Source organism: Medicago sativa, chromosome 3 (genome assembly GCF_051527215.1).
Source record: "Medicago sativa cultivar Bolivia chromosome 3, Bolivia_mono, whole genome shotgun sequence".
Lineage (NCBI taxonomy): Eukaryota > Viridiplantae > Streptophyta > Magnoliopsida > Fabales > Fabaceae > Medicago > Medicago sativa.
In genome coordinates, this window is record NC_140751.1 from 65,770,867 (window position 1) to 65,787,358 (window position 16,492).

At 41.2% G+C, this 16,492-nt stretch overlaps 2 protein-coding genes and 1 long non-coding RNA gene across 3 annotated transcripts; all 3 read right to left on the reverse strand.

The window, feature by feature from the left end:
* Positions 1-3,614: 3,614 nt before the first annotated feature.
* LOC146939269 (uncharacterized) lies at positions 3,615-4,151 on the reverse strand. The gene is made up of 2 exons (XM_085749749.1): positions 4,055-4,151; positions 3,615-3,922 (listed from the first exon to the last, which is right to left on the reverse strand). Exons 1-2 carry the CDS (start codon positions 4,149-4,151, stop codon positions 3,615-3,617), a joined length of 405 nt encoding a protein of 134 aa, XP_085605875.1.
* A 122-nt stretch (positions 4,152-4,273) lies between these two features.
* LOC146939270 (uncharacterized) lies at positions 4,274-8,848 on the reverse strand. The gene has a single exon (XM_085749750.1). The coding sequence runs from the start codon at positions 8,846-8,848 to the stop codon at positions 4,274-4,276; it is 4,575 nt and encodes a 1,524-aa protein (XP_085605876.1).
* A 3,270-nt stretch (positions 8,849-12,118) lies between these two features.
* On the reverse strand, positions 12,119-16,067 carry LOC146939271 (uncharacterized). Its single transcript, XR_015031606.1, has 4 exons — positions 14,751-16,067; positions 14,448-14,660; positions 13,721-13,852; positions 12,119-12,416 (listed from the first exon to the last, which is right to left on the reverse strand). It is a non-coding gene; the product is annotated as an uncharacterized LOC146939271 (long non-coding RNA).
* Positions 16,068-16,492: the final 425 nt, after the last annotated feature.

Below are 16,492 nucleotides of genomic sequence, written 5' to 3' on the forward strand. Positions count from 1 at the left end.
TTTGGCCTTTTCATTCATTTTCATTTCTTCCGCTTCCGTCTTTGCTGTATTCAAGCCTCTTCCCTTCCGGCTTAAGTTGCTTCAGCAGATCTTTCCACTTTTCCTTCGCAGGTATTTCTCAACTCCTTAACCTCTCTCAAATTTTTCTTTACTGTTATGCTTCGTGAGAGTTCGAAATAGAAATTAGGTATGGTGTTGATTAGGGAGTGCGATGAGAAAGGGAGATTGGTTCAACCCATTGACCCAGCTGAGAAAAATCGTTTGAGGAAGGAATGCTTGAAGCATGCCACCGGTCCTGATGGGATGATAAATTGGGACACTTATTATGACGGTTTATTTGGAGAGGAGTTGTTTAGTGATTTGTCTAGCGAATCTAGCGCTAATTCGGGTAGTGATAGTGACTGTGTGTTCTTGTCTGCCACTTCAGGGACGAAACACAAGGAGGACGAGTGCCAGGAGATTCGTCCGTTTCAGGCTCCCTTAGGGTTGGTTGGAGACGAAAACGCTTCTAGGTCCGCAGGAATGGCCCCATTTGCCGAGGAAGTGCGGCTGGAAGAGTCGTTGTACGTCGACGTTTCTGCTCTTGACTACTTTAGGAGCAAGTTTGATATCTCTGCAACTGGGCGGGAGGAGGACGTAGTTTTATTGTCTTGTGACCCTGATGAGCGTGCTTGTGACCAAGAGATGATGGGCGAGGGCGACGAATCCTACTTCGTCTATACTGCGGTTTTGGAGGAGTTTGGCGTGAAAATCCCTTTCACGCCCTTCGAGATGGATGTGTTGAGACTCCTCAATATGGCGCCTACTCAAATACGCCCTAACAGTTGGGCGTTTATTCGCGCCTTCGAGGTTCTGTGCAAAGCCCTGGGTCTCGAGCCCTCGGTTGGGGTGTTCTTCCATTTCTATGGGACCAAAGACGTTAACAAGGGCACGTGGATCTCTATTTCGGCCCATTCTGGAAAAAGGCTTTTTCCTACTTATGCCTGTAATTTTAAGAAAGAATGGCGAGACACATTTGTTAGGGTACAGGGTGCACCGGAATGTTCTACGTCTTCCGTGCTGGTGAATGGAGTACCCAAGTTTCCTCTTAGGTGGACTAGCGCTCCTTTGGCTGTGAAAGGTTATGCTCGTGACGCCATGTCGCCCTATGAGCGTGCACTTGTGGATTTCTTGGAGGAAGCCCCTTTAACCAATATTCACGAGCTGCTAAATAGGGAGGGCGACTTGGTTCGTCTGAATGCTTATTTACGTGAGTGTTCTCTTGATTATTTATGTTGGGTTTTGCTTGGCGATTATCATATGTGTTTTACTGACTGGATGAATTTGGTTTTATTTTCAGAGGAGATGTTGCCCCTTACTGGAGCAGAGATGAGGAAGTATCTTGCTGAGGTCGAGAAGAACAAGAACCCGGACGGCTATGTGTCCAGCAGCCCGGCGGGCGTCTCCTTAAGGAAGCTAAACCGCAAAGAGCCTTCCGGAAAGGGCGAGGCTGGGGTTATAGAGGTGGACGACCTGGAGAGCACTGGTGTGGCTCAGAATGTTGTTGCCGTTGAATCCCCTTCATCGAAGAAGGCGAGGACGTCCCGTGGTGCTAAGGGTGTTGGAGGTCGCCCTCCGTCTGGGAAGGAAGTTGGTGGGACGTCGCTGAACGACGAGGTTATGGAGTCCTTCTGGCACTCTGAGTTCAACATTCGTCGGTATGCTTTTTCCTTTTGGTTGTCTTCTAGTCGATTTTCTTCATTTTTCTGAGAGTTGACTCATTACGCCGTTAATGTCTGGTGCCATGCAGGTACATGAGAGAACAAGTGCCTTTTGCGAAGGTTGATGTCGAAGCTGGGGTGAAGGCCAAGTGTAGTGACTTGGTTGCTGATATTGGTACTGCTGCTCTGAGGACTATGTTGCTGACCCATTGTCTGGAGGTTAAGCAAGATCTAGTGGAGAAAAAATATAAAGACGCTGCTGAGGACGTTGAGAAGTGGAAGCACAAATCCACTGGACTAGACGGCCGTCTGAAGGAGGCGTTGAGGGACAAGAAGGCCGCCGAGGACGCTCTGGAAGAGATGAAGAAAGCCAAAGAGGCCGCAGAGGTGGCGAGGGATGAGACTAAATCCGCTTTAGAGAAGTCGGAGGCGGCCGTGGATGAGGGGAGGCGAGCTCTTGCGATCTATTTTAATGATGGCTTTAGGCGTGCTAAGGAGCAGGCGCTTTTCTTCAATCCTGAGGCCAAACTGGAAGAGCTTGATCCTTTTAAGGTGATCATTGATGGCGAGTTTGTTGATGATGAGTGATTCCTGTCGTTCCTGATCGTTTTTGTGTTTTTTTTTTCTTTTCTGCAACTTTTGAATTATGGCGACTTACTACAGCGCCCTTGTGAACAATTTTAATGTTTGGCTTTTCTTTTGGATTTTGTACGAATCTCTTTGGTCTTTAATTTATGATGTGTTTTGATCACATTATCGCACTTGTATGAGCCTGCCGTTTGTTTTTACTTTATTGTCTTTATGTTGCGTGAATGCGCCCTAGCTTTTTTGAGGTTTCGTGATTGTCAAATTTACTCAGGACCTTTCTAAGGTTAATCGTTACATTGATCATAATTATGCGAGCCCTTATTTTGGGCGACTATCGAAGTCTTTCCAGTATTGAAGTTAATTATCTACGTCAGAGCCCTTCCAGGGTTGACGAAACTTTCAGTCGAACCCCGCCAGAGCCCTTACAGGGTTGGCGTTTTGGGCGAGCATCAGAGCCCTTACAGGGTTGAAGTTAATGATCTACGTCAGAGCCCTTCCAGGGTTGACGGAACTTTCAGTCGAACCCCGCCAGAGCCCTTACAGGGTTGGCGTTTTGGGCGAGCATCAGAGCCCTTACAGGGTTGAAGTTAATTATCTACGTCAGAGCCCTTCCAGGGTTGACGGAACATTCAGTCGAACCCCGCCAGAGCCCTTATAGGGTTGGCGTTTTGGGCGAGCATCAGAGCCCTTACAGGGTTGAAGTTAATTATCTACGTCAGAGCCCTTCCAGGGTTGACGGAACTTTCAGTCGAACCCCGCCAGAGCCCTTACAGGGTTGGCGTTTTGGGCGAGCATCAGAGCCCTTACAGGGTTGAAGTTAATTATCTACGTCAGAGCCCTTCCAGGGTTGACGGAACATTCAGTCGAACCCCGCCAGAGCCCTTACAGGGTTGGCGTTTTGGGCGAGCATCAGAGCCCTTACAGGGTTGAAGTTAATTATCTACGTCAGAGCCCTTCCAGGGTTGACGGAACTTTCAGTCGAACCCCGCCAGAGCCCTTACAGGGTTGGCGTTTTGGGCGAGCATCAGAGCCCTTACAGGGTTGAAGTTAATTATCTACGTCAGAGCCCTTCCAGGGTTAACGGAACTGGCGAGTCTGCATATAAATTTTTGACAATAATATTTCATGCAATAGTAGGAGCTAGTGACTTTGAAAAAAGGAGAGGGCGCCTCGTTAAAAACCCCTGCCCTTGCAGGGGAAAAGAGTGCTACCCTAACCCTCTGTTTATTCAATTTATTCAAAGGAATCATAAGTCATAATGGTGGTCTTTAAGCCAGCCTTATTCAAAAATGACAAACTACGAAAAAAGAAAGGAAAAGCGAAAAATCAACTGTAATAGTGGCGTAGATTAGCTATATTCCAAGTGCGGGGGATAGCTTCTCCGCTCAGTTCTTCCAACTTGTAAGCTCCATGGGAACATTTTTCTCGAACTCGATACGGGCCTTCCCAATTGGGGAACAATTTTCCTATTCTTGTAGGGGCGACCACCTGCTTTAACACGAGATCGCCTTCTTTCATTTCTCTGTGCGCCACCTTCGAGTTGTAGCGGCGGGCTGCTCTTTGTTTGGCGGCGAATTCTCTTATGTGAGCTTGCTCTCTCACTTCGTCGATCACGTCCATGCTAACAGCGAGACCTGTCTCATTAGCTTTTCAAAGAAATAACTCATGAATTCATACGGTGGAGTTGTAAGGAGTGAAACTGTAAAAAAGAAATCTGTCTGCCTGCGAAACAATCAAGTTAGATGCATAAATATAAGACTTGATACCTTCTTCAGAAAAGGTATCTCTCCGCCAAGTGGGGGTATCAATTTCTACGGGGAGCATGGCGTTCGTGCCGTAAACCATCGTAAATGGCGTCTCCATTGTCGAAGAGTGTGGCGTAGTGTGGTAAGACCATAGTACCTGTGCTTATTTTGACCAGGGCGACGTTCATACATGTGACACATTGTATTGGAAGTGTGGAGAAATTGAATTGAAAATAGAAATTAAATTGACCATGTCCTTACCTCGTGGAGTTGTTCTGCCCAGAGACTCTTGGCGGCCTCCAGCTTCTTCTTGATGCCGTTGAGGATGACCTTGTTGGCTGATTCGGCCTGTCCATTAGCTTGCGGGTGTATTACTGAGACGAACTTTGTCTGTATTCCCAGGTGTTTACAGAATTCTACCACGGATGAGCTCGAGAATTGGGTCCCATTATCAGATACTATGAATTTGGGTAGACCGAAACGGCAGATGATTTTCTTCCAGTAAAATTTTTTGACTCTCTCAGCTGTTATTTTGGCGACGGCTTCTGCTTCAATCCACTTAGTAAAGTAATCGACTCCTACTATGAGGAACTTCAGTTGTCCTGGGGCGAGAGGAAAAGGTCCTACGATGTCAACCGCCCATTTATGGAAAGGCCAGGGGGAGTATACTGAAGTAAGTTCTACTGCTGGGGCGTGCTTTTTATCAGAGAATCTTTGGCACTTGTCACACTTTTTGACGAAGTCTGAGCTGTCTTGGAGCATAGTGGGCCAGTAATATCCTGCGCGGAGGAGCTTTGCAGCTAGAGCTCGCCCTCCTATGTGACTGCCGCACACGCCTTCATGAACTTCAAGAAGCACCAGGTGGGTCTCGCTATCCGCTAGACAACGCAATAGGGGGCTCGTTCGACCACGCTTGTAGAGTTTGCCTGAGATGATAGTGAACTTTGAAGCCCTCTTTCTAACCATCTGCTCTTCGTCTTTGTTCTTGGGTGTAAAAGAGCCGGTTAGATACTTGAGTAGCGGCTCCATCCAGCCAACACCTTCTTCGACGATGTGGTGAACTGTTTCAACGTTGGTATTGGGCGCTGAGATTACCTCTTGGATGACGGTTCTGTTGTTGCCCGGACGTTTGGTGCTGGCGAGCTTTGCCAGTATATCTGTTCTGGAGTTCTGCTCTCGGGGCACGTAGATAGCTTCAAAGAAAACGAATCTTTTGGCCAGGGCTCGCACCTTCCCCAGATATTTGGCGAGTTGAGGGTCCTTCGTCTGGTACTCGCCCGTAATTTGGCTTGTTATGAGCTGAGAATCACTTTTTGCTCGTAAGTTTTCAGCCCCCATTTCCTGCGCCAATGTCATGCCGGCGATTAGAGCTTCGTATTCTGCCTGATTGTTGCTTGCTTTGAATTCAAACCTGAGGGATTGTTCTATGATAATATCGTCGGGACCTTCCAGGATAACGCCCGCGCCACTTCCTTTCAAGTTGGAGGAACCGTCAACAGATAAAAGCCATACAAATGGGACCTCCTCTGGGGACGGGGAGGTGAGCTCTACCACGAAATCTGCTAGGACTTGGGACTTTATGCTTCCTCTTGGTACGAACTGGATGTCGTATTCTGATAGTTCCACGGACCAGGCGACCATCCTTCCTGCCAGGTCCGGTTTCCCAAGCACTTGTCTGATGGGATAGTCTGTTTTTACCACTATCCTGTGACTTTGGAAATACGGACGCAGTTTCCTTGCTGTGACGACTACGGCCAGAGCCAGACGCTCTAACTTCTGGTAGCGCAGTTCGGCGCCTTTGAACACTCTGCTGACGAAATAGATCGGCTTTTCTCCCTCTTCTGAATCTTCGACCAATACCGTACTCATCGCATTCGTGGAGATCGCCAAGTATAGAAAGAGGATGGAGTTTGGGTTTGGCCGCTGAAGGATTGGCGGGCTAGATAAAAACTTCTTTACTTGTTGAAAGGCATCCTCGCACTCTGGTGTCCACTCAAATTTTTCCTTCCTTCTGATTGAAGCGAAGAAGGAGAAAGCTTTGTCGCCGGCGCAGGATAAGAAGCGAGACAGGGCAGCCAGCCTTCCTGTTAACTGTTGGACTTCCTTTATGTTGGACGGGCTTCTCATGTTGATGATCGCCTGACACTTATCTGGATTTGCTTCGATACCTCGCCTAGTTAAGAGAAAACCTAGGAATTTCCCAGCCTGCACTCCGAAAGAACACTTTGATGGGTTTAATCGTATCCGGTACTTCCTTACTTGCCCTAAGATTTCTTCCAAATCTTCTGTGTGGCTTCCTCCCTCCTTCGTTTTTGCTACCAGATCGTCTATGTATACTTCCAGGTTACGTCCAATCTGGTGTGTGAAAGCGGTGTCCATAGACCTTTGGAAAGTGGCTCCAGCGTTTTTTAGGCCGAAAGACATGACTTCATAGTGGTAATTCTTGGTGTTAGTCATGAAGGCTGTTTTGGGGGCGTCTAAAGGGTCCATTCGTATCTGGTTGTAACCAGAGTAGGCGTCCATGAAGCTCAAGGTGTTGTAGCCTGAGGCACTGTCAATCAGATGGTCAATGTTTGGGAGCGGGTAAGGATCTTTTGGGCATGCTGAGTTCAGATCCGTATAGTCCACGCACATCCTCCACTTCCCGTTCGCCTTCTTTACCAGGACGGTATTGGCCAGCCATGTTGGGTACTTTATTTCGCTGATGAAGCGGGCGTCTATTAATTTCCGCACTTCATCGTCCACGGCTTTCCTTCTTTCCTCGCCCATCTTCCTTTTCCGTTGCACTACCGGTTTCACTCCAGGCTTGACTGACAGATGGTGACAGGCGATGTCGGGGTCCATTCCTGGCATTTCAGATGGATGCCAGGCAAAGAGATCCAGGTTTCTCCGTAGTAAATCGACGAGGGCGATCTCTTCCTTCTGGTTTAGAGACGTGCCGATCTTAGTTGTCTGATGTGCTTCTGGACCAATGGATACTTCCTTCAAGTCTTCGATGGGCTCGAGGCGCTCTTGCTGGAAGTCTTCTCTAGGATCGAGGTCTATCATGTTGACCTCGTGGGTTTCTTCATTACTAGACTTCTTCCTTGTCTTTTGTAGTCTCAGGCTATTGTGGTAGCATTCTCTGGCGGTTTTCTGGTCGCCTCGAATGGTCCCGATCTTTCCGTTATCCAGGGGATACTTCATGACCAAGAACTTTGTAGATAGGAAACCCCCCAAAAGGTTGAAGGCTGGGCGACCAATGATAATGTTGTAAGAGCTTGGCGAGTTCACGACGAGGTACCTTACTCGGATGGTTTTTGAATGAGAGCCGCTCCCGAACGTTGTTTTGAGTGTGATGTAACCTCTTACGTGTACCTGTTCGCCTGTAAAACCTGCCAGGGTTCCCTTGAAAGGTTGTAGCAGTTCCGGGTCCAACCCCATTCGATCGAATGTATCGTAGTATAGGATGTCTGCCGAACTTCCTGGGTCAATCAATACTCTCTTCACATCCCACTTGAATATTTGTAAAGTAACGACGACCATGGGGTCGTCGTCGTGCGGTATGACGTCTTGGAAATCTCTGGCAGTGAAAGAGATGTCAGGTTCACGCCCAGAGTTCGGGGTTTCGTATTCTTGGCACAACATCACCTGCCTGACGTATTTCTTTCGTGATGAATTGGACTCTCCGCCACCGGAGAAACCGCCCGAAATGGTGTTGAGCGTGTGTCTCTTTCCTTCGCTCCCTTCATCTTTTTTCTTTTCCACCTTGTGTTCGCTCTCGCCCTTCCTGTCCTGGGCGTATCCTCTTAATTTCCCATTCTGTATCAGCTTCTCTATTTCTTGTCGTAGGTGTATGCATGAGTCAGTGTCATGTCCCCGTATTCGGTGATACTTGCACCATTTGTTTTTGTCCTTTCCCATGACCTCATATCGTGGCGGAGGCGGGTCTGGGATCAATTTGGCTTCATAGACTTCCCTCAAAATGCGCTCCGGTTTTGTGTTGAGAGGGGTGAATTCCTCCGGACGCGGGTATGGCCTGTAATTAGGTCTTCGGTAAGGAGTGCGATCCCTACTAGATGATGGTTGATAAGGTCGCCGCTCTGAATTGGACGTTCGTTCCTTGGCGTCTCTCGCCCTTTTCTCAGCGTTGCTCTCTTCGCCCTTTATGTAACAATCTGCCCTTGCGATTATTTCCTCCATGGAATCAGCGGGCTTTTGAGCGAGTGACTCATTGAACTGTCCTGCGTTCAAACCGTTCTGGAAGGCGCCCACAAATACCTCTTGGTTGGGATTGATGACTTTTATGGTCGTATCGTTGAATCTTGCTAGATAGTCTCGCAGGGACTCATTGTGTCCTTGGCGAACATTGAAGAGGCTGGTTGCGGGTACTTTGCGATGGCGACTGGCAGAGAATTGTTGGATGAGTTTCCTTGTCATGTCCGGGTAGCTGATGACAGAGAAACGAGGGAGGTTCATGTACCATCGTAAGGCGGCCTCCGAAAAGGTACCCGCCAGTAGTTTGCACTTGAGGGAGTCAAGGGCTCCGACTACGGACATGCGAGTGTTGAAAGCTGTGACGTGCTCCATAGGGTCGCTCTTCCCGTCGAAGACGGAGAGATGGGGTGGTTTGAAGTTCTCTGGAACCGGCGCTCCCCAGATCTCGGCGGACAGAGGCTGCGGCTCTGGATCGTCCATCTCGCCGTGGTGTGATTCCTCTTTTTCCTCCAGTTGTTTCTGTTGTATGTTCTCCATCGAAGCCTGTAAGGCGTCGTTGCGATCTTGCAATTGAGCGAGTTGAGTTCGCATGGATTCTAACTCTTCGGCTGTCGCCATGATGAAAGGTTTTTCTCTAAATCGTACGTGAGGTGCGATTTAGGTTTGCAAAGAAAAAAGGGGTTTCCAAGTCGTAAGGTGGTCTTACGATTCGGAGGTCTGATTTTATGTTTTCCAAATCACGATTTGCGATTTAGAAACGTGGTCAAGGCTAGTTTTACCTCTTCCCACAGACGGCGCCAACTGTACTTGCAAAAGTACGGTAAGGATTCTAGGGCTAAGAATCGTGTGCTAGGGTTTTTGACTGATGATTAGATGCCTTGAGAATTCTCTCAAGAGTGTTATTTATAGCCTGCTTATGGGCTTGGGCTTTGGTTGCTTGGTTCCCAAGTAACAGGGGTATTAGAGTACTTTTGATGATTTAGGAGGGTTCTAGAGACTAAGTGAGGCGGCGCCCTTTTAGAAGGCGCGCCTGGGCCTGGTGGACCCTCTGGAGGGCGCCTAGGCCCTTACGGAGGGCGCCCAGGTCTTTACGAAGGGATTTTCCTTCTGGAGGGCGCCTAGGCCCTTACGGAGGGCGACGAGGTCTTTATGAGGGGATCTTTAGCCTTTAGGAATATTATGATGGTCCACTTATAATTTTAATCTATATAAACTTTTTTATATAAAATATCGTTCATAATCTATATGCGTTAGCGTAATAAAAAAACGAAAAGATGGTTATGTGAATTCCTGTCTTTCCACACGTTTATATAATGTAAACCAATATTTTCCTAAATTAAAAATAAATCTAATTATTACGTAGTATATCCCATGAAAATAAAACTATCACATACCTCCCCAAAAACACAAGAAACAAAAAAACTATCACATTTCTTAAAAAAAAAAAAACAAAAAAAAAACTATCACATGCTTGGAAAATTCTATAAAAATCCTAACGAATCTTTTTTCATTTTTATAAAGGAGCGAATATCTTAATATATATATAAATGTTAGATAGTCTCCAGTCAACCTTAATTAACCCTAATCCCGCCCTTTTTGGCGGATCTAAATATATTTTTTTGAAAAATTGTTATGCAAGGAATTGGACCAGCTACCCATAACAACACCTTAGAGCTTTTACCACTAGACCACTAACATTTTTATTGAAATATAGTTGCTTCTAAAATGGAAATGTAATCCTAGGCCTTTTTTTTTAAGCCACTAACACTCATTTTTATTGTGTTTATTTTCATGTTTGATTAATTTCACATAATTTAATTTATGACTTTGATTCCATGTTCATTTTTGTTGATGCAAACTAATGTTATAATTTTCTTTTTTGAGATTTTGCATGTCTATCACTCTCAAACATCACTTAGTTTCATTGTTTCTATTACTTTGAATGTAACTCTAAAATTAATAATATAGTCACTTTGATGCTTATATATGAAACTCTACAAAACCCGTACATCGTACGGGTTAGAGTCTAGTGGACAGTATAATCTTAAATTTTAATGAGTTCCTATCAAACCCTAAGTCTCACAAATTGGGTGTTTTGGTCTAATTTTTTATCCATTGGTACTGTGGTTTTAAATAAAATTTTTTAAAGAGTTGAAACTATTATATGACGATCAGATTCTGTGGAAATTGCTCTGGTGGTCAAACACGTGTTACAAGTGTTTAAGATAAATAAGTTTTAGTGTTACAATTAAATAAGATAAATAAGTTTTAGTGTAATTTTGACATCCATTTGATGACAACTTTGTTGACAACTTTGTTTTTCTCACTTCTTATTGGTCAAAAACAATGGAGAGAGAAAAAGGAAGAGAGAGGATAACAATATCATGTGAGTATGAGAGAGAAAGTTGTCCAAAAGTTGTCAAAAAGTGGTTGTCAAAATATCATTTCTCTTTTGGTTATCTAAATTTGTCTGTAATAATTTTATTTTTTTTTAAAGAATCTATAATGATGTATTTGTTTACCAATAGATCTTCTATAATAAAAAAAAAACCACTATCGTCTAAATTAAAAAACTTAAATTCTTATGGATTACTGAAGATGGTAGAAACTAGGAAGAAGGGCACAAATAGTATATATGCTTAAATTTGTTTTATTGAATTGATTTAGATGATGAGTTTTCTGACTGAAGCAGGTTTTGTATATATTTTGCTTCACATGCATTGCTAAGGATTTCAAAGAAGGTTGGAAGCATAAGGGTAGCTGTGGGGCAACATGTCAGAGTAGCAAGAAGAGTAGATATGGATATTCATGATAATGTTGGTTTTTGTGAAGAGGAAGTTGATAATCTCACTAAAGAGGACACTAAAACAAAACAAAAATGTTTGTTTGGATTTTGTCCTGATTGTATATGGAGATATGAAAGGGGAAAAAAATTGACAAAGAAGATGGAGGGGATTAAACGGCTAATAGGAAAGCAAAAGAAACTTGAAAATATTGAACTCCCTCACCATCCTCTAAATGCTGTTCGTTATTCATCAAAAAACTTCATTTCTTTTAAAAGTAGAGAGGCAAAATACAAAGAGGTGTTGGATGCATTCAAATATGACAACAGCTATATGATTGGATTGCAAGGGATGGGGGCACTTAAAAACTACGCTGGCGAAAGAAGTGGGTAAGGAACTTAAGAAATCCAAACAATTTACTTACGTCATCGATACGACAGTGTCATTATCTCCTGATATCAGAAAGATTCAAGATGATATTGCTATTATACTCAATTTCTATATTCATCCTTTTCTTGGCTATTACCTTCTAATAGTTATTTGTCCTCTTAAAGAAGTATCATTAGGCCTCTTGATTTGCAGGATTTGTTGCCACCCAATGAAGTTCAAATTTTTGGCTATGCAAGGTCATAGATATCTGATGATTATGAATTTAGAAACAAATCACGTAGGTGAGAATTTTTTTAGAAAGAAAAAGGTTTACAATATAATTTTCAAACGCATTTAGCAAAAGATAGTTTTGATTGAACGTGTTTATATCATATCTAACTTTGTTCATCAAGGTTGGAATTTTGCTTGCATAGGGTCAATGTTTTATTGTAACTAGAACGCCGACCCGTGCGTCGCACGAGTCTTTTAAAATTACAAACTGTAGTATATTTTGAACAATCGGTATTTAGTTTTTTTTAATGAAAATAGATTTCTTTTAATGATGAAGGAATATAGTTAGTTATTAACATATGAAACTATATCATATTTTCTGTATTAACCATCTGGTTCGAAGAAAAAAGGAGATATGGTAATCTGGAGTTCGGTCGAAAAGTAAGAAAAGTTTGCCCAAAAATTGTCCTCGTAAAATCAAATTCAAGTTCTCTTGAACAATTCATTATTTATGGAATTCATTAACCATTCAAACCCAATTGTTTGATTTATGAAACATTATCATATGACATTTACGATTGCAATGAGAATAGAAAATATAGAGGTGGAAGACAACATTAGAAGAATCGTCTTTAAAAAAAAAAGATTTATGGAGAGTATCAAAATCCATTCACTATGCTCGTTTACAACACAATCTCAAACATCTGTGTTCCACCATCATCGATTGGTGTGACCTATATTCCCTTTTCTCTTCTCTTTTCATTTGACTTGGTTGTTGGAGTAATCACAGCTTTCAAACAATCCTATACAAAACGATAAAATTAAAATTAAAACAAACTTTGAATTTCCTTTGTGTGTGAGATGGACACAAACTTACATCATAGCCTAAAAGCAAAGTTGGATTATTGTAGAACCATTAAATATTCGGTAAAGCACCCAATATAACAACATAACATTGATTTCAAATAAGAAAAGAATAAACCAAGTCGATCAATATCATAGTTGATTCTTAGAACCTCCTAACAATATGAATATTAATTGATACCACAACATATAGGAATAGACAAACAAAATATTAAGCACTAAACAGAACAAACAAAACTATCATGCAAATGTATGGAAGGAGGACAATAAACATTGGCACATTGCAGCAACGTTTAAGAGTATGGCTTTGTACAAAAAATGTATAACATAACACAACCAAGATCCTTAAAGCACAACTTACACCAGGTATTGAGGAGAGGATGAGGATATAGGACGCCGAAGTTTGGCTCACAAAAGACTCATGTCCACATTGTACACACCAGACAAAAAACATACTGAGCTATCAATTTCTTTCGAAAGGATAATCACAACTAACTATTATAACACCTTTAGATCCTATTAGAGAATCAATGTCAACTGATCAACACAACTACTATTAGTTACTATGCACATCTTTTTACAAATTTTTCTTCGCATGCTTCTAGTTTTTGATAACCCAATTCTTTTGAATTTCTTTTTAAGTTATGAAGATACTTTTTTATGGAAGAACACTATAGTTAAAATTATTAACTCCTCAATGATAGCTGTATAAACAAAAGTAGAACCAACAGAGTCCTCGAAATAGTTTCTAAAGAGCAATACATATTACAATATTTGACCAAAAAAATAAAATATTTGTGTGACAGTATTATGGTCTTGGTCACACGGCTAAAGCATAGGATCATAATAAATTACTTTTAAGTTAAATAAATATGCATAGATATAACATGGCTTATAAAAACATACACGTACATAAGTTAAATGGTTAACATATGATAACTTTTGTAAATGTATTTTGCATCACATTGACTTCAAGCATATGACAGTCATAGCTATAAAGGCTAAAATTGTTTCCATAAAAATAGGGGAAAAAGACTAAATAAATTCAAAAGCAGCAGAAATGTTTCTTAATTAAGCTAGAAATGAAGCAAAAACAAAAAGCAAAGATTATACATGGAAAAGGGTAAGAAAGGCATATCATTAAACTTTCGATTAGAGGACCTAATGAAAATGACAGGCTGATACATAACTATTGCAAAGGAGTTAACATATACTCAAGTAGAGGAAAGTAATATAGACATACCATAGTCCATAAAAGACTTGATGGAAATGAGTCATTACAACAGTCATGTTTAACAGGAACTTCATTGGAGTATCAAATATCCAATAAGTTATGTTCTTGCCAACCATGTCCTTGATAATAATGCCAAATTGACTGATGCCAAAAAAAACATAGGGATCCCATTAAAATCATGTAGTGTTTGCCAACCATTAGTTAAAAAAATATGACAGCATGGTTAGCCAAGGCATGGTTAGCCAAGCATTTAGCCAACATGACAGCACCCTTAAAAAAATCAAAAATATCAACAAATATGAAAAACATCATATAGCATACTATTAAGAATTTAAACGATGTAAGTCACCAAAACAATTTACCAATGACATATAATAATAGCAAAAAGATTCAAGTCACCAAACATTTAATTAGCACACTTTATTTCATATGGTACAAAAATTTAAAAAAAGTAACCTAGAATTGCATACTTTGTTATATACTTGGTTCTATATATGTACAACAGCAGAAGCTAATAACAACAATGACATTCGAAACTTAATAAAACCAATGTTAAATAAAAAGGATTCAAGAACAAACACTTCAAGATGATCATCTAATCACTTAAACAATATAAATTCATGTTTATATATGATGCAAACAACCACACTCTGATAAAACTCATACACAACACAAAAATTACAACATTTGAAGAATTATTGTATAAGGCAACTGGACATGATGAGTTTATACTTACTTCTTCAGTATTGTACTCAACGTAATACAAGACTTGATCCACAACTTGTTAACCAACTTTTCTAACTCAATGACTGGAAGAATCCTTATGTGATTACACGAAAGAACCTCAACCACCATCAAAATCCTCCCTACCTGCTCCAGCAAATCTGCAATCCCTTGTGGTCGTATCAGATTCAATTATATAACTGATATAGCAAAACCGCACAAAAATCTGAAACCAATTTAAGATTATTTAAGAAAATAATGTGAAAATAAGACTAAAACTGAAACCAATTTAAGATTATTTGTGAGGAATTGTCACCTTCCGCCACCGACTTCGCTCCATCTGATCACACATTCAAGAATTCTGGTAAACTATCACTCCTCATTCAATTCCGCTCCATCTGATTACATATTCTGGTAAACTATCACTCCTCGTTCGCTTCCGCTCCATCTAATTACATATTCTGGTAAACTATCACTCCCCATTCGCTTCCGCTCCATCTAATTACATATTCTGGTAAACTATCTTTATTTATTTTGTAAATATCACATAAACAAATTTCTAAACTCACAGTTCTTAACCAATAATCAATTGCACCATTCTTGATGACACCAAACATTCATCTTCAATTCCCAAACCATTCCGAAAATCAAAACTCAAAAACACAACAATAAACAAATGTCGTGAAATTTACTAAGAGAGGAGAAGAACTCCCCAAGATCGATACCAGAAACGCAACCGTTCGTTCATGACAAAGATACTGATAGTGAAACAGAACCGAACAGAACACCAAAGGTGAGACAGAAGGCGAAATCGAAACTCTACTGGAGGTGTGGAAGGGAGCAACCGCAGGTGCCGGCGGCGGTCAAATCCTTGTAGGGTACTGTTCATCGAAATCACCTAATCAGAGATTTCATAATCAAAACGTGAGATTAATTCAAATGAATCGTAACCAAACCAATATTTTTTTAAAAATAAAAAGAAAACAATTACAATGATTACTAAAAAAAGACTTTGATAGATCGATAACCAGGAGAAAGGGAATTAGGTCATCAAATCCAACAGATGAGTATTCTGAAGAATAACAATCTAGATCATGATAATCATCATCCGATGAATTTTCAGAAATCCCTCTGATTTCTCTTCTCGGTTGAACAATCACCTTACACAAATCTCTTCGCTTCATCAGATTCAACATTTAAAAAAATCCGACCAACCATCACTCGATCTCCTTCGCTTCAGCTTCGACACGTTGCGTTGCCGTGTCAAATTTGCGATGCATACCGATGAGAGGGGGAGAGAGAGAGAGAGAGAGAGAGAGAGAGAGAGAGAGAGAGAGAGAGAGAGAGAGAGAGGGAGGGGCGTTAACAATTGATAAGAGAAGAGATTGTGGGAGCTGTTAAGAATGAGAGAAAATATGGTCATGGGAAAGAGAGAAAATTTGAATATGCATGGAGAACACAAATGTCACGTTGGGAATAATTAGGGGAAAAATTAGGGTTAATGATAGCTTTAGGGGATAAGCTTTAGTAAGTAAGATAACCAAGTTTACATGGAAATTAGGGTAGAAAATATTTGCTTCATAAAAAAACAGGCAAGAGGATAGGAATAAAATTGGTGCGATGCATTTTTTTAGATGGAATTTGTTATGTTAAATAATTGCAAACCTAAAAGTGTAGAAAATATTTGCTTAAAAAAAAGGAGGATAGGAATAAAAAAAAAAGGGAGGATAGGAATTCAAAAAAAAAAATAATAATAATAAGGATTCGGCTGGCCAAAAGGAGGATAGGAATAAAAAAAAAAGGAGGATAGGAATTCAAAAAAAAAATAAGGATTCGAAAAAAAATGAGGATAGGAATAAAAAAAAAAGGAGGATAGGAATTCAAAAAAAAATAATAATAAGGATTCGGCTGGCCAAAATTATAGCAAACTTGATAACAAAATTCGGCTGGCATTAATTAAGTAAGATGATCAATGGTAAAATTGAATGGCGCCTAAATGTGCAAGATCCAATGGCTCAGAAAAGTGGAGGGAGAAATGGGGGGAAAATATTAGGGTTA